General features: G+C 39.5%; 1 protein-coding gene across 8 annotated transcripts in view; it reads right to left on the bottom strand.

Annotated features, from left to right (window-relative positions):
- Positions 1 to 25,612, bottom strand: part of DGKI (diacylglycerol kinase iota) — a 229,154-nt gene that overhangs the window by 74,625 nt on the left and 128,917 nt on the right. For all 8 annotated transcript variants that reach the window (XM_054080460.1, XM_054080513.1, XM_054080496.1 and 5 more), the window contains one exon: positions 10,034 to 10,134. In XM_054080460.1, coding sequence (XP_053936435.1) covers positions 10,034 to 10,134 — 101 coding nt within the window. The remainder of the gene's footprint in view (positions 1 to 10,033; positions 10,135 to 25,612) is intronic.

Below are 25,612 nucleotides of genomic sequence, written 5' to 3'. Positions count from 1 at the left end.
AGTGTTTATTATTGCTTAATCTTCTCCGTCAGGAGACCCTTAAGCTCTTTGCAGAAAGTACTTAATGGCTATCCAGTTTCAATTCAGCATATCCCTCTGCAACCCTTACCGAAAGAAGTGTTTGTTAAATGCATTTATAGCACTAAAACGTGAATTGCAGCAGACACGACTACAGCTCCAATAGCTACAAAACACTAGGGAGCTACACCATGGGCTGATAAACTGTGACCGCTGGTTTTGTCTCTTTTCTATTGAATTCCTTCCTTCATGCAGGAGCATATGCACTTAATGTGGACCAGAGCTTTTACCTGCTGAAATAACATAGCTAACACAGAACAGAAATCCATAAGTATCACCATTCCGGACAGCCCAAAGGAGAAAGTCTTTTTGAACATTTGCAATTCTAAAGAAAACCACCAAAATCAAAATTCCTGAAAATAAAACACTACTCTGCAATAGATAGCTCAGCAGTGACATTTATGGGGCTCATCTACATGAGTTAAGAGGAAATTCATGAAACATGGGTTTAACTAAATTATGTTCCATCTATACTGGTGTTTATAGAACAATTCTGGAATGCTAGGCTGGGTGACTTTTGTTGCCTGGAAATCCTGAATTAGCAAAACTTATAGCTTTATGGGTCAATGGCTAGCTAAGGGATAAGATGTGTGAGGTGGGCCTGAAATGGTTCCATTCCCTATGAACCATAGAGTACCACACTGGAAGGGACCTCAAGGATCATCCGGTCCAACCTTTCCTGGCAAAAGCATAATCTAGATAAAATGGCTCGGCACTCTGTCCAGCTGAATCATAAAAGTGTCCAATTATGGGGAATCCACCACTGCCCTGGGAAGATTTTTCTAATGCTTTATTGTTCTCATTGTGAAAAACTTTCTTGTGTCCAATCAGAATCTCCCCAGCAGTAACCTGCACCTATTACCCCTCGTCACTTCCAACGGACTACCTGCATTTTTTTTCTCAAGGCTGAACAAACCAGGTCCTCTCAGCCTTTCCTCACATGACAGGCTTCCCAGACCTTTGATCATCTTTGTGTCCCTCCTTCTGAACCCTCTGCAGCCTATCCACATCATTTTGCATAGAAGTGAGAAAAACTGAATATAGTATTCCAGGTTTGGCCTGACAAGCACTGAATAGAGCGAGATAATGACTTCTTTTATCTTTGCTGGTGATGTCCTCATTGATGCAACCCAGCAGCCTGTTTGCTTTCTTTGCTGCAGCAGCACTGTTCACTCATACAGTTCATGCTCATTTGAAAAAAAACTTTAAAATCATTACTGGATAGCACTACAGTATATGCCAAAATGGTACTTGCCAAAGGGTTTTTTGGGGGCATCTGGTGTTGGTTTGTTGCAGTTTTTTTATTTGTTTGGGGTTTGGGTTTTTTTGCAAGATCCATTTGGCTTTCAGCAAGGAAGATATTCCAAGCTGCCATTTTTATCATAAACTGCACTAAATATGCACAATGCATCATGCAGACAAGATTTTCAAAGTGCTACTGTTTGAAAAAAAAAAAAAAAAAAGGAACTTCTTTATGAATTCTTTATGATTGGTAATGGAATTGAAATAATGCGGTTGTTTCTCATTCCAAATACAAGGCAATTCTGTGCAACAGGCACAAAACAAGGTAAGTAACGAGGTAAGATGAACCAGTTAAAGGCAGGAAGTTAACGTGCATGGCATTCAACGTCATTGTGGGAACTTCCATTCAGGAATAAATGAACTTCTACCTTTTCTGAATAGCCCTGTGTGGGTGAGGATGTGGACACTACAGAACAGTGCTGTGAGACCCAGCACCTACTAGAGATGCCAGGTGAAAGATGGAAGGACAAATTCTCACATTAAGAACACAGGCACTGCTGAGCAGCCTTCCTGTACACTCACACACTGTCCACTCCTATGAATGTACAGATATATCCAAATATGGAAATATGCAAAAAGTAACTTATAGTCTCAGATTACGAGCCAAGCCACGGCATTCAAGTGCCAGATATTTCTCTGCCGAGGTGCCTGCTTCTCTGGCTCCTTGCATCCAGCTCCCAGTTTCTTTTCTCTCCCTGAATGGTGAAAAGCATTTTGTCTAGGGAGCTGTGGGTACAGACTCTAAAGTTGTAGTGATGAGCAGCAGTGCAAAAAGCCCAGGAAATAAGACAGGCAGACAGTTGCTACATACTCTGAACCAGTACTGCAGAGCTTTTTGTTTCCAGCAATACTAACCAAAAAGAAGTATCAGCGGGAGGAAGGTGGGTTAGGCGCTGCGGTATGGCTAGCATCATGCTTTGATTGACTGCAAAATTAGCAGTGATTTCCCTAGTCCGTACAAAATCAGCTATATAATTTATAAAACAAAGAAGAAATCTTCCATCTATTAACAGCCCATTATGCTGAATACCTGAAACTAGTGAACTCTTTAATAGTACTGAGAACGCAAATGGAAGAAGCCTGAATTTACTGCATAACACACCACAGAGAAAAAATAAAATTCAATTAACTTCCCCATTCATTGTTATAAAAGAATTCAATTGTGATCTAAACACAATGATGGGCCCACTCAAATCCCAAACAAAACAGCCTCAAGACAGATCATTAAGGTAGATGTTAATGCCAAGAAAACTCATTCTGAGCCTGACATACCCCAGGGGACTATGGAGATTAGACGCTGTTTGTAAATGTTTAATGTAGGAAATAAAGGATCCTCACTAGTGAAGATGTTACAAGAATGTCATTTTCCTAAGGGGGTTTCACTGATATTAGAAATATGAAGGACCAAGTAAATTCTTGGGAGAAAATTCTTAAATATTCAGACATTTATATTAGGAGGTTTGGCTTTCCCATTATGGGTAATACAACTGAGTTTGTACAAAAGGATTTTCTTACCATACAAATCTAAGCCATGTGTCTCTAAAATTGCTTTTGTGTATTATACTGACAAAAGCTATGCCTCTTCAAGTTCATCGGTTGCTAGTTTTCTTGGCCCTAATAGTTCCATTTTAAAATCTTCATGCATCAGGAGGTGAAACACAGTGGAGGTTACCAGGCTAAACCAGACCATGTTTGAGAAGGCAGTCATCCTCTCCAGGCTCTCAGTGACTCCTCCAATATTCTGCCACAAAAAGGAAGAAACTGCCAAAGCCAAATGAAAAGAGAACTTGTCCCAAATATCACACAGAAGGAATTAGGTTATAGAAAGAAAACTATTAAAAGCTTGGAACTGGAACTGGCAGGGAATGGATATCAGGACTAACAGCTGAAAGAAGAGGTCTGGCAGAATAATGATCCTGGGTTCCTGAAAAGGAACAGGAAACTGAGCTGTGAAATCTGCAGAAACAGACTAAGACAGGCAAGAGGGATGTGTGTGAGATGGGATCGCCAAAAAGAACAACCAGGACTGAAAAGGTAAGAGGAAATCAAACCAGAAAAGCAATAGGATAGGAAACAAGAGAAGTAAAACATGCACAGAAAAATCTCTTAAAGGTCTGTACCAGAAAAAGAAAATACAGCATGATTTCCTGAAAAATCTGAAATGGAATTCAGTATTCTTTTATCTCTCCAGCCCTCTACAGTAATACATTTATAGCTACTTGGAATGCTGCTCATCTCTTCTAGTTTGAAGGAAATGACAAAGTTACACTCAGCATTTTCTCCAATAGCTCAGAAGGTAGGGGATTGCGTTGAATGTAGATACCAGTGACAATCTCAGGCAGACACAGTTATGTTCTGCTGTCGGACACTAGACCGAGGCTAAAACACACTCTCTGGAGTGAGGGCCCCCCCAACAGAAAGTGAGGGGCAGGCGTCTCCTTACTCTGGGGTTGCAGCAGCTGCCACATGACGGCTGACACAGAGTTGGGGGGAACTCCCAGAAGCAGCCACAGGGGATTTAAACAGCCCCGAGGGAGTGCAGTGAACAGGGGCATGGCCTGGCAGAAGGGTGAAATGCAGCAGTTTATGCAGGCAGGGCGAGCAGGGAAGGTCTAAGGAGGGCACAGTCTCCATGCTCAGGAGGTAAGTTCAGTCAGCGAGAGGGAGCCCAGCCATGGTGTCCACCTGTCGAGGCTGCATCCTCTGCACCTGCCGGAAGGGATGTGTCAAACCAGACTGAGCTCCCAGCAAGACACAGCCATTCAGGTCTCTGGCTGCGGGGAGTGACACCAGCGTGCACTGGCAACAGAGGGCAGTAGAGGCAACAGTTGTATAAGCTGCAATCAAGTGGACTGTCTCCTCAGCCTGCTGGCAGAGCTGCAAGAGGAAGTAGACAGGCTAAGGAGCATCACGGAGTCTGAGCAAGAGATAGACTGGTGGCACCACGCACTGAGCATCCAGAAACAGGAACAGAGACAGCCACCAAAAAAAAAACCTAATCAAAGGGATTTCGTAGTCTGCCCCCCACCAGGATGTAGTCCAGGATGTAGGAGTTAAAGGGAAGTAATGAGTGGAGGGAAGTCCACCAGCAGGGCAGAAACCGAACCCCTTCCTTGCCCATGCCTCCCCAGGTGCCTCCCCATGACAGATATGAGGCTCTAGCTGTGGAGGACCAACCAGAGGACAATGTTGGTGACAATTCATTTATAGCAGAGGAGAGGCCAAAACCAGAAAGACACACACCCCCCCCCCCCCCCCATACTGCCAGGAGGAAAAGGCAAGTCATAGTCAGAGCAGAACAGAGTTGGCAAATTATTTAAGAATGCTTTCCATAAAGTGTAAGAGTGCTCAGTCCCCAGATGTAGGATATCAGGTAGGGAAGGGAACAGCGTGGCTGAGTCAAGATCTGCTGGTCAAACTGAAGACCCTCTTGGTGCAGTGCAAGCAGGGACGGGGAACCCAGGAAGAGTATAGGGATGCTGCCCAGTTGTGCAGGGATGGAGTCAGGAAAGCCAAGGTGCAGCTGCAGCTGAACTTGGCAAGGGAAGTAAAGACTAACAATAAGGGCTTCTACAGGTACATCAATGAGAAAAGGAAGGTGAAAGAAACCATCGTCCAGCTGGTGAATGAAAACGGTGACCTCATATCAACAGACTAGGAAAAGGCTGAGGTACTCAACTTTTTTACTTCAGTCTTTAATGACAACTGCTCTGCTCACCCTCACCTGGTCAATGGACAACAAGAAGGGGACTAGGGAGATATAGCTCCTCCCCACTGTATCAAAGAATCAGGGTCACGACCACCTCAGGAACCTGAACATATATAAATGTATGGAATCTGAAGAGATACATCCCAGAGTCCTGAGGGATTTGGCTGATGTGGTTGCCAAGCCACACTCCATGATATTTGAAAAGTCATGGCAGTCAGGAGAAGTCCCTGGTGACTGGAAGAAGGGTAACACTGTGCCCAATTTTAAAAAAGGGTAGAAAAGGTGACCCTGAGAACTACTGACCAGTCAGCCTCACCTCTGTGCCTGGGAAGATCATGGAACAGATCCTCCTGGAAGCTATGCTAAAGTGCATGGGGGGTTGGAACTGGATGATCTTTAAGGCCCCTTTCAACACAAACCATTCTATGATTCTATGCCCCATGTAGAGTTAAGAAAGAGTAGGTTTGGTTTAGATATAAGTAAGAAATTATTTACAATGAAGGTGGTGAGAAACTGGAACAGATTGCCTAGAAGTTTTGGATGTCCCATCCCTGCAAGTATTCAAGGTCAGGGGATTTGAGCAACCTGATGTAGTGGAAGGTGTCCCAGCCCATGGCAGGGGTGTTGGGACGAGATGATCTTTAAGGGTCCCTTGCAACCCAAACCATTCTGATTAACAGTGTTGCTTTGGATCACACTTTTCTGCAATATCGGGAAATCAGAAAGAATGCACAGAAAATACCCAGGCAGGAGAGAGAGACAGAATTAAGTCCCTCCTATCTAGAAACATCAATCCAATTCAATTTTTGAATATGATAGTCTTGGTTATGGTCATGTAATGTGCAACTATCATGTTGGGCGGAAGGCAGTAAAGCTGTTGACTAAGGTGACAAGAACTTGGGGCACATGTGTGGAGGTGTTAGAGAAAACTATTTTCAGCAAGGAACATTACAACATAACTAAAATGCCAACATGCTTCCCTTTCTTCAAAGAGTGCATGGAAGCATTCTCCCCTCCTCACTGAAGGATAAATAAGCATTCTCTGTACAATCATCAATCATCCTACAGACAATACTGAGATGTTGACAGAAGAAAGAATGAAGGAGAAAAGAAGGAGCGTGGGGAAGGAAGAAAGGGACAATTCAGAAACAGCGCCTTGGTTAAATGCCAGCAGCAGTGACAAGAAAAGTATAAAGCAACAGAAGGAGAATGGGCTAAGAATGGTCATGCCCTTCACAGGACAAAATGACATTTTTTAATTGCTCAGGAGGTTTTCAAAATGAGGTGTCTACCTCCAGCAGAGTGAAGATTAATCTTTGCAGAATAGTTTGTATGATGAGTTGTTATATGTCAGGAACAGCAATTTTCAGTGAAGTAGTTGATAGAATCAAATCAGTATTTCAAAAAAACAAGAGGAGTGAAATGTATTTACTGCGAGTTAAAATGATCCAGATTATTACACTGATGTCAGAGCTTTCAAAACTCTGTTATGTAGATGTGTAATGGACAACAAAACATAATAGCTTCTTTGCTATTTTTCCTTCAGGCATAACAGCATGACTCTATTATAAACTGTCTCCTTTTTCCTGTTCACATTGCTGCTGCGTTCAGGTTTGATTTTGAAATTAATTGAGGAGTGCTTTTAAACCTGGTGGGCAGGGAATAGATAGTAATAATAGTATTCTGAAATTAAGTAGGCATTCTGCTAAAGTCTGGGATGACACGTTTTCCCTATCATTGGACACTTAAGATTCAGCTGGACAGGGTGCCAGGCCGTTTTATCTAGACCACGCTTTTGCCAAGAAAGGCTGGACCAGATGATCCTTGAGGTCCCTTCGGATGTGGTATTCTATGATTCATATGGAATGGAACCATTTCAGACTCACTTCACACATCTTATCCCTTAGCTAGGCATTGACCCATAAAGCTATAGGTTTTGCTAATTCAGGATTTCCAGGCAACAAAAGTCACACATCTCTCTTTAGGAATAAAGTCACCCAGCCCAGAATTCCAGAACTGTTCTATGACCATCAAGTACAGATGAGACATAATTTAATTAAACCTGTGATTCATTAATTTCCTCTTAACTCACACAGATGAGCTCCATAAATGTCACTGCTAAGATGACCAGATGATCCTTGAGGTCCTTTCCAACTTGGAATTTTATGATTGTATGACATGTAAATTGAGTCTCTTGCAAGCATCTAGCAAGAAATACATACAACCAAGAGCTACAGCCATACTGAATGAAGCTAATCCGGCTGATAGTAACATGCCTTATAGAAACACTATTACAGAAAAAGGCGCTTTTTTATTATCTGCAATTAAATTCTTAATTCAGACTGACCACATTTTGGTTATTCACCTGCTGTGGAAATTTATTTATTTCCACTCCTCTCCCCCCATAATCACTCCCTTTGGTAAAGGGAGGAGAGCTGCTTCTCCTCCCTTGGCACTGCCCTTCTCCCCTTTAGCCATGTAACATTTATAGTGGCAATGCTCAATGAAATGATTTATTAATGAGGATGTAGTCAGCACACATTTCATATAAATGTTTAGCATATAATAGGTCCAGGCAGGCAGGAATCCATAGACTTGCCACTAGAAAACCATTTTAAATGTATCTACTTAGCTACATCAGAAACGCAATTAAAATCATAGAATGGTTTGGGTTGGAAGGGACCTTTAAGATCATCTAGTTCTAACCCCCCTGCCACAGGCAGGGACACTTTCCACTAGACCAAGTTGCTCAAAGTGTAAGGAAGATTTATGCAGTTTTCCAGCTTCCTTCCTCATAAAAACTAAAGTTTTGTAGCCCTCTAGTGTAACCATGCAGCTTGATGACTGACTTCCAGAAGAGATGCAAGCAGTAAGTCACAGGAAAACTGGGTCTGTGCTTAATGAACCACAGAGATTTTGCATTTTTTCACTTCATGGAATTCAAGTAGCTGGCCAGAATATTGAAAACAGTTTGGTTTCTGACTGTTTAGAGAGCACTTCTCACAAATAAGTTCCTTCAGATGTAATTAGCATCACCCAGAAGTCCTCAAATCAAAATCAGCCTCCTGAAAACTAAAGGCTGGACAATTCTGATAGGAGACACTTAAGCTGTATATCCAGAGAAGCAGGCTGATGACCATGAGCATATGCTGCAAGTTTTATGTTCTTACACAAGACATCCTTAGTAACTGGAAAGGCTAAACTTAAATAGCTTTTCTGATTTGTTTTAGGTTGATGGGGATAGTATTAGCTTCCTCATATTACAATGTAAAAATTGTAATGCACGAGCGCTACTGAGACAACTAAAGGAGGACAGATAGGAAAAACCACCTCATAAAAAACATCTGGGTAGAATGTTCCAGCCTAGCTGTGTTGTTTTAAGCTTGCCATGCAGCATCTTGAAAGAGACAAAAGGGTCTGCAATGGCTTGCCAGTGCCTGAAAGCAATCATTTTAACTCTCTATGGATAAACATCCACTTTTTGAATGAAAACCTCTTAAACACACGTCCTTTATAATTTTTTTTTTATAATGTTATCATTATGGTTTTTTGCAGGTGATAAATAACATAAATACTCATTTGCAGTGACAACAGTGTCAGAACATGTAAATGGCTCTTAAGGACTACATAACATACACATCCATTGTGAGGATGGATGATGATAATTCTCCTCAAGTCCACAGGAAAGGAAACCACAGAATGAACCATCAAATGAACCAGATTGTTTCTGCCAGGGTTGGGCAGATGTGGGTTCAATATGGCCTGAAGTCTACTCAAGGTCAAACTCTTCATTTAAACTTGAAGCAAATTCCTTTCCAGTGAGCCATAATCCTCATCCTGTTACAATTCTTCTCGGTCCAGTGATGAAGGCTTTGATTGCTTTAATTATAACCAAAATCCACTAACAGAAACTTCATAAAAGGCTGTCAGGACCGAGTAAAATTTAAGCCATTTCAGTTCTTTTGTTGGAAAGAAAGCTGGTGGACTGGGGGGAAAAGGAGAGGTGGGATGAGAGGAATGAAAGTGAAACAGCTTAACTATCTTCCAACAGCAAGATAAGCAAACTAATTAAAAGGATTGTCACTCTGTAATTACCCGAGCACTCTGTATTACAAATGGAGCTGAAGCTTTGTTGCACAACAAACAGTCATGCTTGTAATATAATATGAATAATGAGGCAGATACATGAACAAGACTATTAAATTGTTATCATAAGCAGCCATGTCCCTCATCAATTAATGACTGTGTGTGTCACCACGGAAAGGAACTCCATTTTTAAGTATGGATCATCATTGTCAATGTTGCTAAAACAACTGACTGTCTTCTTTTGACTTAGCCCTGAACATGGCAATTAAACTATTATATGAGAAGAAAAAACAGTGATTATTCTCTTATGTAGAAAACTGAAGAATGTTAAAGAATAAGGGATTGTGGAAGCCAAATTTGTTTCTAAAGATAAATGCACCTGTGCAAGAAACATTTTTAAGGTCAGAGCACATTCTCAATATGAAATTAGTCATGCTTCCCCCTGTCAGTTTCAAATTTAAGGTTAATGGTGAAATCTTGATTAGTTTCATACACCAGTAGAAATCCAGCAGAAGCAACAGAAAGACATGAATAAAAAAAGGTGTGAAAACCACTTTTTTTTTTTTTACAGCAAATAAAATCAACTTTCTGATGCCATAGTTAAATAAGAAAACAGGTTAATTCTCTACATATGCTTTTTATAGAGAGCATATTTATACAGAGAGAGTATGCATGTGCATATACACAGACAGATGAATATACACTCTACATCACTCATCCAAAAATGTGTGCTTGACCCTTTGATTGTTTTTTTGTTGTTGTTATTGCTTTGAGGAGCTTTGTTAATGTAAGATTTATATAGAATGTTCTATACATACATACATCTATACAGCTACAACCTGTCTTCTTCCAACTTACAAGCTTCCCGGAGTTTTTCCTTGTCGTAATGTAGCCCCTCATATTCTTGTAAATTAATCCTGTTCACTCTGATACGCAGGCGATCTGGGATGGAATGAGGACTGCAAGAAAAGAAAAAAGCTTCTTAGATAAAACGTTACATAGAAGAACAAAATGAAAAAAAAAAAGATATCAGGGATTTTACTCTCCTCTGAGAAAAAAAAAAAAGCCAGCCTCTTCAAAATTGACCACTTTCTCACCCATACATCACTGCCTTTAAAATTACAACTACTCATCACATAGACATAGACATTAGACTGCAAATTACAAGCAAGATCAAGAACCGCATTTCTTGGCTGTGTGGTCTGGAATTACAGAAGTTTTTATGAGTTCTCTAATTTCTATATAACTAGCCCTTCCACCTGCAGCCTGCCTCTTTGTACATTCCTAGGACTCCACGACAGCCAGTAGGTCTGCCAGGCTCTATTTCAGGACACAAATGTTTTCTCAGGAAGCCTCTCAGGTCAGCCATTCCTTTGCCTATGAGAACATCCATCCTCATGTCCCTGGAGGATCCTCATTCACCAACTCTGTTCTGGGAAACAGAAATGTGGCTTAGAGACTGATTTCTGCAGTAGTGAGTCCTACACAGAACCCAGGAAGACTTTCAAAAGCAAGTATCAGTGGAGGAACATCATTTCTAGAGATTTCAGACAGATTTAGACATCTTAACTGCCTATATAAATTTGAAACACTCAGTGAGTCCCTATCTACAAATTGAAGTGTCTGTATATTGATGGAAAGTTGTCCCAGTCAGTTGTCTTTTGATTTCACACTGGCTTCCACCTTACTATAAGCTATTATTTAAGTTTAGCTGAATGCTACGTAAACTAATGAGACCAAATTTGCGCTTTCCAATTTTAAAGACAGATAACCTTTGTATTATGCATACATCAAGTGTCTATCCTGGAAGAACTGGCCAATGGCTCAGTTAAAAGTAGATTCTTCATCCTGTGTTTCCACTGAAAAATCATCTATTTCACCTGGTTTAATACTGTTATTAACAAAATTATGCAAGTGGAATGACCATCAAATACACCCACTGCCTTTTAAAAGTTGAAATACTATGCACTATTATAAATATACAGGCTGACATTTTTCTCTCAATTTTAAGATATTTAATGCACTTGCACTGTCAGTTTAAATGCCAATCAGAACATGCCACATCTCAAGAATTTAAAGTTTTTCTGTATTTTTAATCAAGCAAACGATTTTATTTTTGACCTGAAAATATTGCTGAGCTGACAAAACACTTGGTTTGTGGCCACCCCTTTGTAGAGCTACTGGGATGGAAATTAGCAATTATTTCTAATAACTCTAATAACAACTAGATGATTTTTAAGGTCCGTTCCAACACAAACTATTTCAGCATTAGCTTTTTGAATGCTTTCTCTCTATTGGCATAAACAGCTCTGTAACACTTGGACAGATGAAAATAAAGATTGAAAATCAAGTCCCAGTTAAAAAAAAACCCTCTCTGTTGGCACGAGTACTCTTCGCCTAAAAAGTGATAAATGATAATGAATTGAGGGTGACTCCAAAACTGGAGTGTAGGACAAATTAGAAGGAGATGCACTGAAGATATTCATGTTCTGAACAGGAATTTCCATATTAATGATTTAAAAAAAGCCTAAGATACACGAAGAATAGCTTGGAAGAACTCATAAACGCTTAACAGCGGTGGCCAGACTGAGACAACAGAAACATACAGGCTGCCCAATGTTTTTCCTGTGCTGACTGACAAAGACTACTGCATTGAATTACCCCAAGATACCAGCAAACTACTGATATTTAAGATAAGCTTTTGCAGTTTGATAACAGACACCTGGGATGGTAACTTCCAGCATAGCTTCAGGGAGCAGCTTTCTTACTCAGGTGCCCTTATGTCACCCTACAGAACTGCACTCTCCACCTGCAATCTCTACAACTGGCTCAACAGCTCGGAGGTGATTGCATGCAAATGGAGGGAAAAGGTGCATAAATGGAATAAGAACATAATCGCACTGACTCTGACACTTTTTCTTTCTTTTCTTTTGAAAACACGTTTAAATGTCACCTCACTGGCTGAGAAATTAACATAATCTGAGGAACTATGTTCCCCTCCAAATTCTATAAAATGGAAGTTTAAAAATGAAAATCATAAGAAATTTTTCTTAGCCAAGAAAATCTAAGAAAACGTTTCAGTCAGAAAACATAATAATTTAACTACATAGTCTTTGTCTGAGGGGAGAGAAGAAGTAATTCACTGCATGTAGTAGGATTCATGAAAATGACAGACTGACAGCTCTGAAAAGTGAAGTCTTTTATGCACTGGAACAATATGGGAATAAGCTATGTTGGTTTTCCCACAGTGTTCTGCCACTACACATTCTGGTGAAATCAGTTCAGTATTCCAGCCGATCTCTTCACAGCCTGGGGGTTGTTTGCAGGTGTAGGGAAGGGCTTGCCTATGAATTAGCTCTATTACTTTGAACTCAGCTGGCAGAAAAAGTAGTGGGAAGACAGGAGAATTCAGCAACTTCTTATTTCTATTGTAACACTCCACCATGCTACAAAGACAGCCATCCTTGCTACATGCTAAATTAAGCTAAGTGTAAACCAACCCAAAAAAAAAACCTGTCTCAAACTGTTGTTTCTCCTGAAAACAGAGCCAAATCTGCATTGAAAACTTTGAATAACCTAAGCTAGAACTCTATAAAAAAATACGCTCTCCAAACCCCAGTTGAAAATAACCCCTTGACCAGAAGCTGAGACTCCTGTGCAGGAATTACTCAGCCCAGAACAAGGGATGTTTGCACTCTGTACTAGAATCAAGCACAGCCACCTCTTACTTGCTCTTTTCCATTTCATCCTCCCTGCAGATCTCATCCATCTATGATGCTCAGACCCTCACTTCCACCCTGTGACCCTGTGCTGCGGTGTCCAGTGCTGCTCTCCATATTAGAGGGAAAACAGGTTAGTACAGAAACTTTGCATCTACAGGTAAAATTGTAATTTTAACTCCTAATGGAAAGTCACAAACTCCTTTTTCTTCTTGATTTATCTTTTTAGATCTTCCATATCAAATAGCTGAGTGATACTCATCTTTCAACGATCCATTGCATCCCACCACTCTGGCTTCCCCGGCAACATACTGGTGTCCTTCACTGTTAAAAAATGAATTTCTGTATTTTTGTACTTCTGCACTGCCTGCACAGAACTTCTTAAAGCTCCACGATCATTAATACTTCTCACTCACAATTTCACTTCCTCTTCTTCCACACACTGGCCTTTCTTGTGTTCCTTAGTGCGTGGCAGGACAGGAATGTAGCCTGATGTAGTCAACTGGAGACAAGCCAGGCTCTACTGTGAAAAATACTGGGGACAGCAGGTGATCCTCTCCCCAGCTTCCATGTTTCCCTGTGAGCTTGTCTCAATCATGAAATTGTTTCCAGTTCAAGATATTGAGAGGAAACAACTCAAGCAAGCCTGAGGTCAGTAAAACAAAACCTCAAACTGTTCGTGAATAATTTCTTGTCTGACCGAGGATGATCATTGCATTAGAAATTAATTTAAAAGTTGCTTTTTCAATATTTCTGTTTGGTACTTATATCTATCATGTTTGAGTTTTCAGAAATCATATTTTTTCTATGGTCCTTAGTTTAGATAAGAAAGAGGAAGGATAAGAAGCAAAAAGAGAAGGAATGATGTAGCCACGTTCACACATCTAATATTTGGCAAAGCTTGAATCCAACAGAACTTCAGGCTAAAATTCAATCCCTTATTCCCAAGGCCATCTATCCATTCTCTCCCAAGGCTACCTTCATTAGAGCAAAAGTTAAGTTTTCAATAACAGCGCAGTTATTTTTTCCTTTTGCTTTATTCCTCACAGTCCAACCAAGATTTTTTTGACTTGTAGCTGAAAATTGAATATCTGAAACTATTTGGATGATTGAATAGTTATTACAAATACTTCTGGCCTATATTCTCTAAGATATTTTTAAATTATCATCCATACCCGAGAGCTTTTAGTTCTCTAGGAAGACAACGTAAGAAAAATAAGCAGAACTATCTTCCTCACAGTGTTTTACTGATAACAATTAATTTAGCATAAAAATACTAAGCAAGCTGTGTAAAAGTATTTATAGTAGTGCTTTTTGATTCTCATTGTCTAAGCAGGAGTTCAAACATGAACTTTCTTGGCAATCATTATCAACTAATTACTCATAGAATTGCATCCTACCACACAACCAGCCTAATTTCTAAAACGTCATTGCAATGGATAATCTGGATACCTCATGGAAGGGGAAAGGAACAAAAGACAAGAAACAAGTACAGCTTCTCCGGCTGTATGTTTGAAGCCTTTATGTTCAGGTGAAGGGATAGTTATGTTGACCCTGCATTCAGTAGACTCAAGAAGACCTGCAAAACCGGGAGCAGGGAAAGTTAAGCCTCATGCCAACATCTGCCAATCCTTAGTTAATAACCATCTGTCTCCCTACAACCTCCCTGTGAGGACAGGATAGTATTTGGACACCAAGGGGACAGAAAAACAACACTGGCTTCTGTAGCTATGCTGACTTGCTATGTAATGCCATGTAAGAAAGGAAAACATGCACCTTCTTTCTAGAAATGTTATTTCTTGCTTGAAGTTGGTGGCAAGCTATTGCATTTCCAGCATCAGTTTCTTGAGTCAAATTAGTCATTTCAACTGAAAAGGAGAAGCAAGCAAGCCTTTTATATTTGCTTGGAACTGGAGAAGGAAAAAGATCCAAAATCAACAGCAAATCTAAAATATTTTTGTAGCCCCAGGAGCCACACACCCTCTCCAAAAGCACTTTTGTATAATTTTTTGGTACATCAGTGTACTGTATATCTCCAAATTTGCTTCTATGGAAAAAACAAGCACACCATCTTAAATGCAATATATTACCTGAGGAGAAATATTTCCTTTCCAGGTCAAGAATGGGAAGGAAATCAGATACCTGTTCTCCTGTTTCTCCTTCCTCCACACCCTTTTTATAATACCATGGAACTACTACTGCTACATAAACAAACTATGCGTGTCTAACACACAGCTTGAAAGAAACAAGTCTTGACATTTTGCCCACTTAAAAAGTTTAGCTGTCTTAGTCATAAAAATATAACTTTGGAAACAGCAGCTTTCTATAGAAAACAAACTATTATCAGAAATATGAATGCTATGAAGTCCTTTCTATCAGGGTAGAGACTATACGTACTTAGCTAAATCCAGTCACAGGTAATGCATTCATTACTTACATATATATATGCACATATGTCTGTGCATACACACACCTATAAATATAAATATGTGTGTGTATACATATATATCATAGAATCATAGAATCACCAGGTTGGAAAGGACCTCCTGGATGATTGAGTCCAACCATTCCTAACAATCCCTAAACCATGCCCCTAAGCACTTCATCCACCCATTCCTTAAACACCTCCAGGGAAGGTGACTCAACCACCTCCCTGGGCAGCCTGTACCAGTGCCCAACGACCCTTTCTGTGAAGAATTTTTTTCTGATATCAAGCCTGAACCTCCCCTGGAAGAGCTTCAGGCCATTTTCCCTTGTCCTGTCCCCTGTCACTTGGGAGAAGAGGCCAGCTCCCTCCTCTTCAAAACCTCTTTTCAGGTAGTTGTAGAGAGTAATAAGGTCTCCCCTCAGCCTTCTCTTCTCCAGGCTAAACAACCCCAGCTCTCTCAGCCACTCCTCATAAGACCTGTTCTCCAGCCCCCTCACCAGCTTTGTTGCTCTTCTCTGGACACGCTCCAGAGCATCAACATCCTTCTTGTGGTGAGGGGCCCAGAACTGAACACAGTATTCAAAGTGCGGTCTAACCAGTGCCGAGTACAGAGGGAGAATCACCTCCCTGGACCTGCTGGCCACGCCGTTTCTGATACAAGTCAAGATGCCATTGGCCTTCTTGGCCACCTGGGCACACTGCTGGCTCATGTTCAGTCAGCTATCAACCATTACCCCCAGGTCTTTCTCTTCTGTGCAGCTTTCTAGCCACTCTTCTCCTAGCCTTTAGCACTGTATAGGGTTGTTGTGCCCCAAGTGCAGGACCCGGCATTTGGCCTTGTCGAACCTCATGCCATTGGCCTCAGCCCAGCGGTCCAGCCTGTTCAGATCCCTTTGCAGAGCCTCCCTACCCTTCAGCAGATCCACACTTCCACCCAGCTTAGTGTCATCTGCAAACTTGCTAAGGGTGCACTCAATGCCTTCATCCAGGTCATTGATAAAGACATTGAACAGGGCTGGAGCCAGTACAGAGCCCTGTATATATACATACACAAAATAACATTTATTCAGTGACTGAAAGCTGATGGTTTTCTTCATTATTTATTTGCAAAGACTCTGCTCTGTCAGAATATGGTTGTTGGCTGACATCAAAATAATGTCTCACTAAATGTTACCTATTCATAGAGATTTGGCTCTAAAATATACTATGTGAATACTCGTTCTTTGCATTATCAGACTGGCAATGGACACCAGGGAGTATTGTACTTATTATCCAACTAAATAACTTATTCTTTCCATATGTAACTCTGTCTAATGCAGGAAATTATTTCCAACATCAATACTTCTGTAGTCTTCACAGCTACTGATAATAATCCATATTATTATAAAAATTGTACTCTTTATCTTGTTCAAATTCAGTGTACTCAGAAGCCACAAAGCTTAAGTACATAAGCATGTTCACGTAAAAGCGAACAATAGTATGATGAATGTCACTGAAAGCAACCATTAGTACAGTATTAAAAGAAATGTATGCTCCTAAAGACTGTACAAAACACTTGCTCAACCACATGGAAAGGAAAGGAAGTAAAGCCTTCTAGATACAGCAGCAGACAATGTATAAGTTCGGGGGAATTTCTGCACTGCAATCTAACCTAAAACATTTAAATTTCTTATACCTGTAATATACCATTTTGAAGAATAACACAGTCAATGAAAAGTAATTTAAACTACAGATTAATGAATTCCATTATTTCTGAAAGAATCTAATTACAAACGTCATTCCCCAAACACACCAGTTCACAGAATTACATCCTAAAGGTCTTATGCCCTATGGAACCATAAATACAAATTCAGGTAAAGTGAAAGACTGTGTTCATTCGTGTTGATTAGCTATAATAGTTTTATTTAAACACATAAATACCAGTCTTTTCAAACTGGGAGCATAGATAGGCTAGTTTAACATAACTAATTTTATCTGATGGACTTTTGACTAGCACAGGCCAGAAGTGCATATTCAGGGCAGTATTAAATAACAATCCAAATCAGCTGTGTAGAAAAGCAATGGACATTATTTAGTTGAAACAAACCATGAAAGATTCTACAGAGATTTTATGAGATCTTCTCAAAATTACTGCACTTCATAAAAAAAAAAATCTAATTGCAGTAGCAGAGAATTATTTCCTTTCCTTTTATTTTGGTTGCAAAAATGGCTGAACAGTACAAGGAAATTGTGTTACTTTCTATCAGACAAACAGCATTTTACTTTCCCTTATAATAGGGATTATTCAATATCTAGGTCATCTTCTCTATTCTTATGGAAAAGAGCATGCTTTCTGGAAATTCTTAAAACTTGTAGACATTCATTAATATAAATATTTAATTTTCACATTTAAGTCTATTCTTCTGTAAGAAAAAATGCATCCCATGGCACACCAAGTTACACATCAGAATCAGAACCACCCTTTCTACAGAGCTAGGTCTTTGAAAGTCAGCATCATGCTAAATAATCTGTTTATAATGTGAAGCAGTTTTTAACGCCACCCACTCCACTGCTGCAAGTTGTTTACTAAAGAAAAGGTATGCATACACTTCCCTCCTGTGCCTAAACTATAGCATTTTTGGTATTCTAAAACTGTTACCATCAACACCACCACTCCACTACTTGCCAAAAAAAACCCAACTAAACAAAGAAAACAAAAACACAGAGCTTTGACAGGAAAGAATGAAAAGGGCATATTTTTTAAAAGCTTCTCTCATTCTACCACTTATTCAAACCTACAGAAGCAAAGCCACACGTACCTACTCTGCGACTATCACCAGAACCTCATCTACTTCCATTCACCAAGAAAACACACTCAGCTGTTGATGAAGCTGCGACTTCCTCCTCTCACCCCTATTAATATTCCAGCAACAGGCAAGAGGATGCCAGCCAACTCACTTGGATCCCATCTGGTTTTCCTAAAAAACATGCTCCTGCACTCAGTTACCCAGGAAAGAAAATAGGCAAAGTAAGTTTGGGTCCTCCCATTGGCACTCCTGCACAGCAACCTGGTAACATCTTTGCCAGGACACCAGTTTCATTCCACTGGGAAGACAGACTTTTAAATTACATATGCCCTAATTACTACATCAACTATTTATGAACACTGTGAACCATTTCTTATGCTTTGTGTCTACAGAGAATGGAAATAATAATAAATAGTCCAACAGAATACAGCCCACGCCAGCCTACACACATACAGATTTTAATATGATTCATTAAACAGAAAGGGAAATCACCGACTGTCTCTTCCTTGCAAAAAATAAATTTTTGAAAAGAAATCACACTTCTCTGGGGTATGTTTGCTGTGACAGATTAATGAATTACCTATCTCCTAGAGAAAAAATAAACATGCGAAATTAATTAAATGTTCCAGTATCTAGAACAATTGCAAAAAGAAAAGCAGCAACCAGAGCAGAAAAAAGAAATTAACCTTCCTTTTGAGATATTATTGGCAGAGCTTGGAAATGATATGTTAAAAATAACTGTGTTTTCAACAGCATTTATGTAGTCAAAACATAAGAACTGCCACAACAGAGCAGAATCTAGCCCCTTCTGGTAGACAAATCTTACTGCTTCAAAAAAATCCACTGTTATTTTAAGGCAAAGCTCTTGCTAAGCTCTTTACCACAAAAAATACCCCCTAAAAATGTAAGCTTTACCACATACTATTTTCTTCCATTTGATAAGTGTTACCCCAGATAAGCCAGATTAACCTAACTGTACTAAACCCTCTTGTACTTTCCTAGCTCACGTTTGCTTCAGCAAATGCCTGAGTGTTTTGCTGTATAAAGGCTAGAACCACTCTTAAACACATGCTGAAGTGCCAGGTAGAATCCTGGTCTTGGTTTTCTTTTTCTCCTTCATCATGTTATCCGTAGTTCTCTCACACTTTACAATTCCAAGAACAGTGGATTCTCAAGTAGTAATGATCCCACTAAACAGAAGCCCATGTTTCCTAAATAGGAAAAAATCGACAAAGAAAAAATGAGACCCAATTGCCTGCAATTCATGTAATAGAGAAAAGGGAGAAGATTTATATAAACCATTTTCATCCTTAACTATGCATTTGCAGAACAGCTCAGTATCACTTTTTTTCCTTTATGCCTTGTCTCCTGTTATTTATTAGACTCTCCTCCTACAGACATCCACATTCAACCTAACACACAAATCTGATTCTGTGAGGCATTTGAATGTCTAAAAGTAAAATCTTATTTCCTAATATTCTTTTGCTACTCACACAGGTTTTACATGGAAGCCTTATGCAACCAGTACTCTGTAAACTCTACAAAATAGTATAAACTATTTACCAATAAGGTGATACTTTTATCTTTATGCAGATTTTGCTATAATAAAAAAAATAAAAAGTCACAGTTATCCACAGTGCTTATTTCAGGCACTTATTTCAGGCTCTTTCCATGTTGTTGAACAAAAAAAGAATCATTTGAATTTCAAAGCCATCACAATCCAAATCAAATTTCCCTAATACCTCATGGGTTCTTATTTTAATTTGCTAGACACATTAATTGGCTGCCACAGTGCAGCAGCGTGTTTAATCTATTTTTACAAATTTTAAGATACAGAACATCTTTGACTTACAAATTAGTTTGGGGCTCGCATGTCTCTCACTGCCTCATCCTGACAGCTGACATCAAACGAGACATTCAAATAACTGTATCGAAAGTTGGAGGTCATTTTCTAAAGGATATCTCTCAACTTGGAAACAATATCCATGCTCCCAGACCACAGCTTATTTAATGTTCTGTGCAAGCAATAAAACTTATCTCAACATATTCTTCTAGAGGCTTGCTTAGATACTGAATCAGTGAGACAAGTTATTTGTATTACTCTCTGTTCCTTAAAGTACAGCAAATATGATCCAGGGACAAGGCATAAACTGGATTGGATATCTTTCTTTATTTGCAAAATAACAATGAGGAACTTGCAGCTTTTTGAAATTTCACAGAATCATAGAACTAGTAGAAGTTGGAAAAGACTAAAGGAGGTCATCTGTTTCAACTCACTGCTCAAGCAGGGGGCACCTAAAGCAGGCTGTCCAGGACCATGTCCAGGTAGCTTTTGACTGTCTCCAAGCATGGAGACTCCACAAACTCTTCTGGACAACCTGTGCCAGTGCTTAGTAAAAATATTTTTGCTAATGTTCAGAGAGAACCTTCTGTATTTTAGTTTGTGCCCATCGCCTCCAGTCTTGTCACTGTGCACTGCTAAAAAGAGCCTGGCTCAATCTTCTTTAGACCCTTCCTTGAGATACCTACAGATATTGATGAAAACATGGAAGAGCCTTCTCTTTCCCAGGCTAAACAGACTGCTTTCTCAGCCTCTCCTCATAGGAGGGATGCTCCTTAGTAATCTTTATCATCCTTCACTGGACTCTCCCCAGTAGCTCCATATCTCTCTTGTAAAGGCGAGCCCAGAACCGCGCACAGCGCTCCAGGTGCGGCCTCACTAGTGTTCCGCAGAGAGTAAGGATCATTTCCCTTCCCCTGCTGGAAGCACTCCTAATGCAGTTCAGGATACCATTAACCTTCTTTGTCATAAGTGCACATTGCTGGCCACCAGGACACTCAGGTTCTTACAAAGCTTAAATTTGCTCTTGAAATTATTCAATCAGTTTTCCCAAATAAGCTTGGTTTGTAGAACATTTTAGATGCATGGGCTCAGTCTTTAGAACAGAGAAGTGTTGATGGGTTTTCTTAAACATATACCATTGAATTTCTTCTATGACAGAATAAGAATCATTCTTCAAATCAAATTTCTGCTCTGAAAACCCAGATTTCTAGCTCCGAAATCTGTTATTTTCCAACACATATTTGAAATTAATTTCTCTGGTACTCCTAACCTGTTTGAAAATATGTCCCATCATAAGACTGGCAAAGCAACATCAACAAAAAGCAAAACATGTATTTTTTGACTGAGTAGCAAAAAAACATTTCTAAAGACAAACCACATTGCATGAATTGACATATTATATTAAGCTGGGTTTAGTGGTTTTGTTTGAGTTTTGGGGTTGGTTGGTGGTTTTTGTTTCTCCATTGAGGGTTTTTTCAATTGTGGACACACACAGGCGTTCATAATATGGCATGTTTCCACTAATGTATAGAATTAGGGGACATGAGCATACGACAGTAAAATGGTATGAGCGTTTAAGTGCCAATTCACCCCATTTTAAAGAGGACGTTAAGTTCTTGAATAATTTAGCTGGAGATATCTCCAAGAGATCAGCTCTATCTGAATACATAGCTTATGGCCGAGTTTGTCCACAGTATGTTTTTGATTAAAGCCAAAGGATGGAAAGCTCTCATTCCCAGCCATTTCCAGGGATGGTGGCTGGCACTTAACTTCAGACCTGCCTGTTGCTAGGGATCTGTCTTATGAGCTGGACTCTTGGCTGAACCTGGTCACCAAGACCAGACATGCGCTGCTTACCTTAGATGGGTACTGTGGAACCGTGCCTTTGCTGGTGAGGTCACTGCCCTATGCCCGCCATACTGTCACTTGAGCTCCTGCTTCCTATTTGTCACAGGATTTTACTGCCCCGTTTCCTGGCTAAATGACACACAGGGTAACAGCAAAAAAACTGGTGGAAAATTAAAAGTTGAAAAAAGCCAGATACTCACACAGTGAAGGAATCGGGGGGAGCTGAGACTCTCCTCAGGTCAGCAGACTGCACTTTATGGATACTACAGGCAGCAGAAAATGAGTGGCCAGGAGAAAGGCAGCACACAGTGTGGACAGACAAGAAAAAAAGGCAGGAAAGAGAGAGAGAGAGGGAGAAAGAGAGAGAGAGAGAGAGAGAGAGAGAGAGACGAAGAAGACAAAGAAAGAGACATACAACATTTAAACAGAAACAAAAGGAATGTGTCACGTAACATCTGAATGAAGAGACATGCAGAGCTCTAAATTCACACCAGGAAGCCAAAAGCAACAGAAGACATGCAAATGGAGAAAATCACTGCTACACGGCACACAGGAGCTTTCTAAAGACCTGAGTGAGAAGGACTAATGACAAGTTAGGCACACATCTATACAAGGAAGACAAGGAGCCCCAGAATTTGTTCCACAGGCACTGAAAACTTTCAAGGCAGCAGACTTTAGAAGCAGGTCCAGAAACGCAAACAGACATCAAAGCCAAGACCCGAATGAATGGAATTGTATCCAAAAGTTGGCCAACTTTATTTAAAGTTTAAGAAAAAAAAAATACCGTTACTGGAGTTTTTGTATCCACAATGACAAATTGCTGTCTCCATTCTTTCATGTACCCTAGGGAAACATGCATTTTATATACAGGGACACCCAAGAGTGACTGTCTTTTAGTGGTTGTATTGAGATGGTCCCTTTGACTCTCTAACGCCTATGGAATGTGTTTCATCTATGAGCTCTTGCCTCTTCTTTCTTTTCCATCATGCAGGACATTCTTCCTCAACCCAAACTAAAAGCCAATGAAAGCAAAATACCAGCTTTTGAGGTCCAGAGAACAATCATTAACTGAAACTTACTGAGCAGCAAGTAAACTGTAGTTTCTAATCAGAAAATGACTCCTGGAAAACTGAATCGCAGTTTCTCTCCTTATTCCATAACATTTTGCTTATAACTCACAAGAACCACAATTTTGGTTTGATCACAAAACGCAAGCTGTATGTTACCTCTTTTATATTACCACGAGCAGTCACAGAGAACAGGAATGAGAACTAAACCAGCAAGTCTTTTAAGGGAAGGAAAATAAGAAAATAATTCACCCTTCTGCAGAAAAATCGAGTCTGTTGATCTGGCTGTAGCAAAAATTTGCTTTTGCTGGTAGGAACAGAAAAGACATATGGGAAGAAAAGAAACTCACCTTTTCCTCCTCCTATAACCCCACTACCTGCCAAGTTTCAATCCATAACCAAGTGTGAACAGCATCACCTTATCCTGTAAGTTCCTTACACCTAAAATGTTGCTTCTGGCATGGTTACATGTCTCTATTGTAGATCAATGCACTGTAGGATGAGGGAGAGGTTATGCCTGCCTTTTATGTTTGGACAGCCTCCTTTAGAAACAGAAGCACTGTAATGCATGCACCAAATAATGACTTATCTCCACTATGCTTCAACTCAAAATTTTAAAGTTATCAGAAGAGTACAAACCATAAACTCATCTATTATATAATAAAAGTACTCAAATAATCCATATTTCACATCAAAACAGTTTAACTTTCCAAAAACATATATTAAAAAAATGAATCCTCAATGAACAGTAAATAAAAAGATCAGAAGTTGCAGCAAATAGCCCATGAACAGGTTCAGGACAATTAATACACTGAGAAATTAGTTTGTAGGCAATTCAGTAGTGAAAGATTAATTAACTGCATAAAATATTAATTGCCAGTAATCCTCCCAGCTATGACAAAAAGCAGCACACTTACTTGTTCCCTAATAGCTTTTTGTGCTGCTGCTATCAACAGGGAAAGGAGGCTCCTATATCTTAAGTAGTCCCACAGAAATACTAGATTTTCATTCCTTAATTTGATTCCATGGCCAATCTGGGGGTTTTTTTAACTCTAGAAAAAAATAGGAATTTTTATATTGTCAAAAGTGCTGCTGAATTTTCCCTCACATCTTGAAAAAGGCAAATTATTCAGTAAAAAAGAAAACAAGGACTCTCTAACATATAGGAGTTTCAACCTTGAATGTCTGTATAGAACCACATGAGGCAGTTTCTGCGCAATTAAAAGGTGCTGGTAGTACAATAGTGGGAAAACAGAGGGAAAAACAGGTCAAACAAGGTCAGATCCCTTTTTCTCATATACAAGTCCTCTCAGAGCACCTATGGTTTTGAAGGAACACAGTTGCAATCAGGAAGATGGGCAACTCTTAACGTTAGCAGAGAATCATGTGTCTAAAGCCCTCCCACTCCCAAGTGACAGAAGCACAAAATCTCTGTTCTTCTCACTTAGCTATATTACACATAGGCTCTTCAATTTTTCAATACTATTATTCCCTGGAAACTGAAGTGTATCCACAAGGCAAACAAACTCACAATACTCTCTAAATCTACTCTCATTAAAACCTCCAGAACAAAGGAGAACAGAGTAAGAAAAGAGAAACATGGTGTAAGATTTCTTCAAATTAAGTCCTTTTCTACTTACAACACTGGACTAGCCAAAAGTCCAAAGACCATTCCTATTACTCTCATTGTCTAGTAATAATATAAAAGCTGACAATAATACCAACTCTGTGTTACTGTGATGCAAAAAAAATTTTTGATAATTTTCCTGGCAAGGAGCTCAAGAACAGCTGTACAACAATTAGCGGGATAGCTCCAGACCTACTTACTTATCCCACATATCTAACATTCAGATGACATTCATAAGAGAACAATCTATCATGTTCAATCAAATTTAAGTCTTTCTGGGAGATTTCAATGGAATAGGGAGATATAATTCAGATTTCAATTTAAGAAATGCAGATAAACATATTTAATTGAAAATTTTCACTCTTATGAAATACTGCAAAGCAGCATCATATTGAATAAATCTTCTTACAACACTAAACACTTCCTAGAGCTTAAGCTTTAACATGTCATTTACTTTTTATCACGCCAGGTTATTCAACTCCTCTCTCTCATTCCACTTCAACACTTGAGAGCAAAGTACATACACACAGATATATAGAAATAGATGTAGATATAAATATATACACCCAACATTTCTGATACATGAGACTGAGACTAGAGTCCATGAAAGATTATTTGCATTTTCTCAAGATATACATCTGCAGGCAAATATCTCAGCCAAACCAAAGGACTGATAGCAATGTAGTCTACACCACAGCACATTGAAATCAAGTTAAACCACAAACACAATCTGCTTGACAACTGGCATGTATTCTGAATCCGTACTTTCCTGCCACAGTTTAAATTCAGATCTCAAAATCTAAGCCTAACTCTGCTAATTACCAGCTCAAAATACCAGGAATTTTCATTTTACATTTGCATTAGCCTTCCTCAGTGTAGAAAAAGATGTATCAGCATTGCTCTCTGCTCGATTCTAGCTTTCACAAATGACTAAGTTGTGGTTAGATGAAACTGGGCATAGCTGCCTACAGACAAGAGTTTGCTATTCTTCACTGCTCAAGACAGATGAGAATACTTTATGTATTTTCCAGGCAAATGGGAATTGCACGTTACAGCTATAGTCTTCTACTGAAGCTTAAAGCATTAATCTCATTAAAAAAAAAACAAAAACAAAAAAAA

This window comes from Cuculus canorus, chromosome 1 (genome assembly GCF_017976375.1).
Source record: "Cuculus canorus isolate bCucCan1 chromosome 1, bCucCan1.pri, whole genome shotgun sequence".
Taxonomy (NCBI): domain Eukaryota; kingdom Metazoa; phylum Chordata; class Aves; order Cuculiformes; family Cuculidae; genus Cuculus; species Cuculus canorus.
The sequence above is the reverse complement of the archived record's forward strand: the minus strand, read 5'-3'. Positions and strand labels throughout refer to the sequence as shown.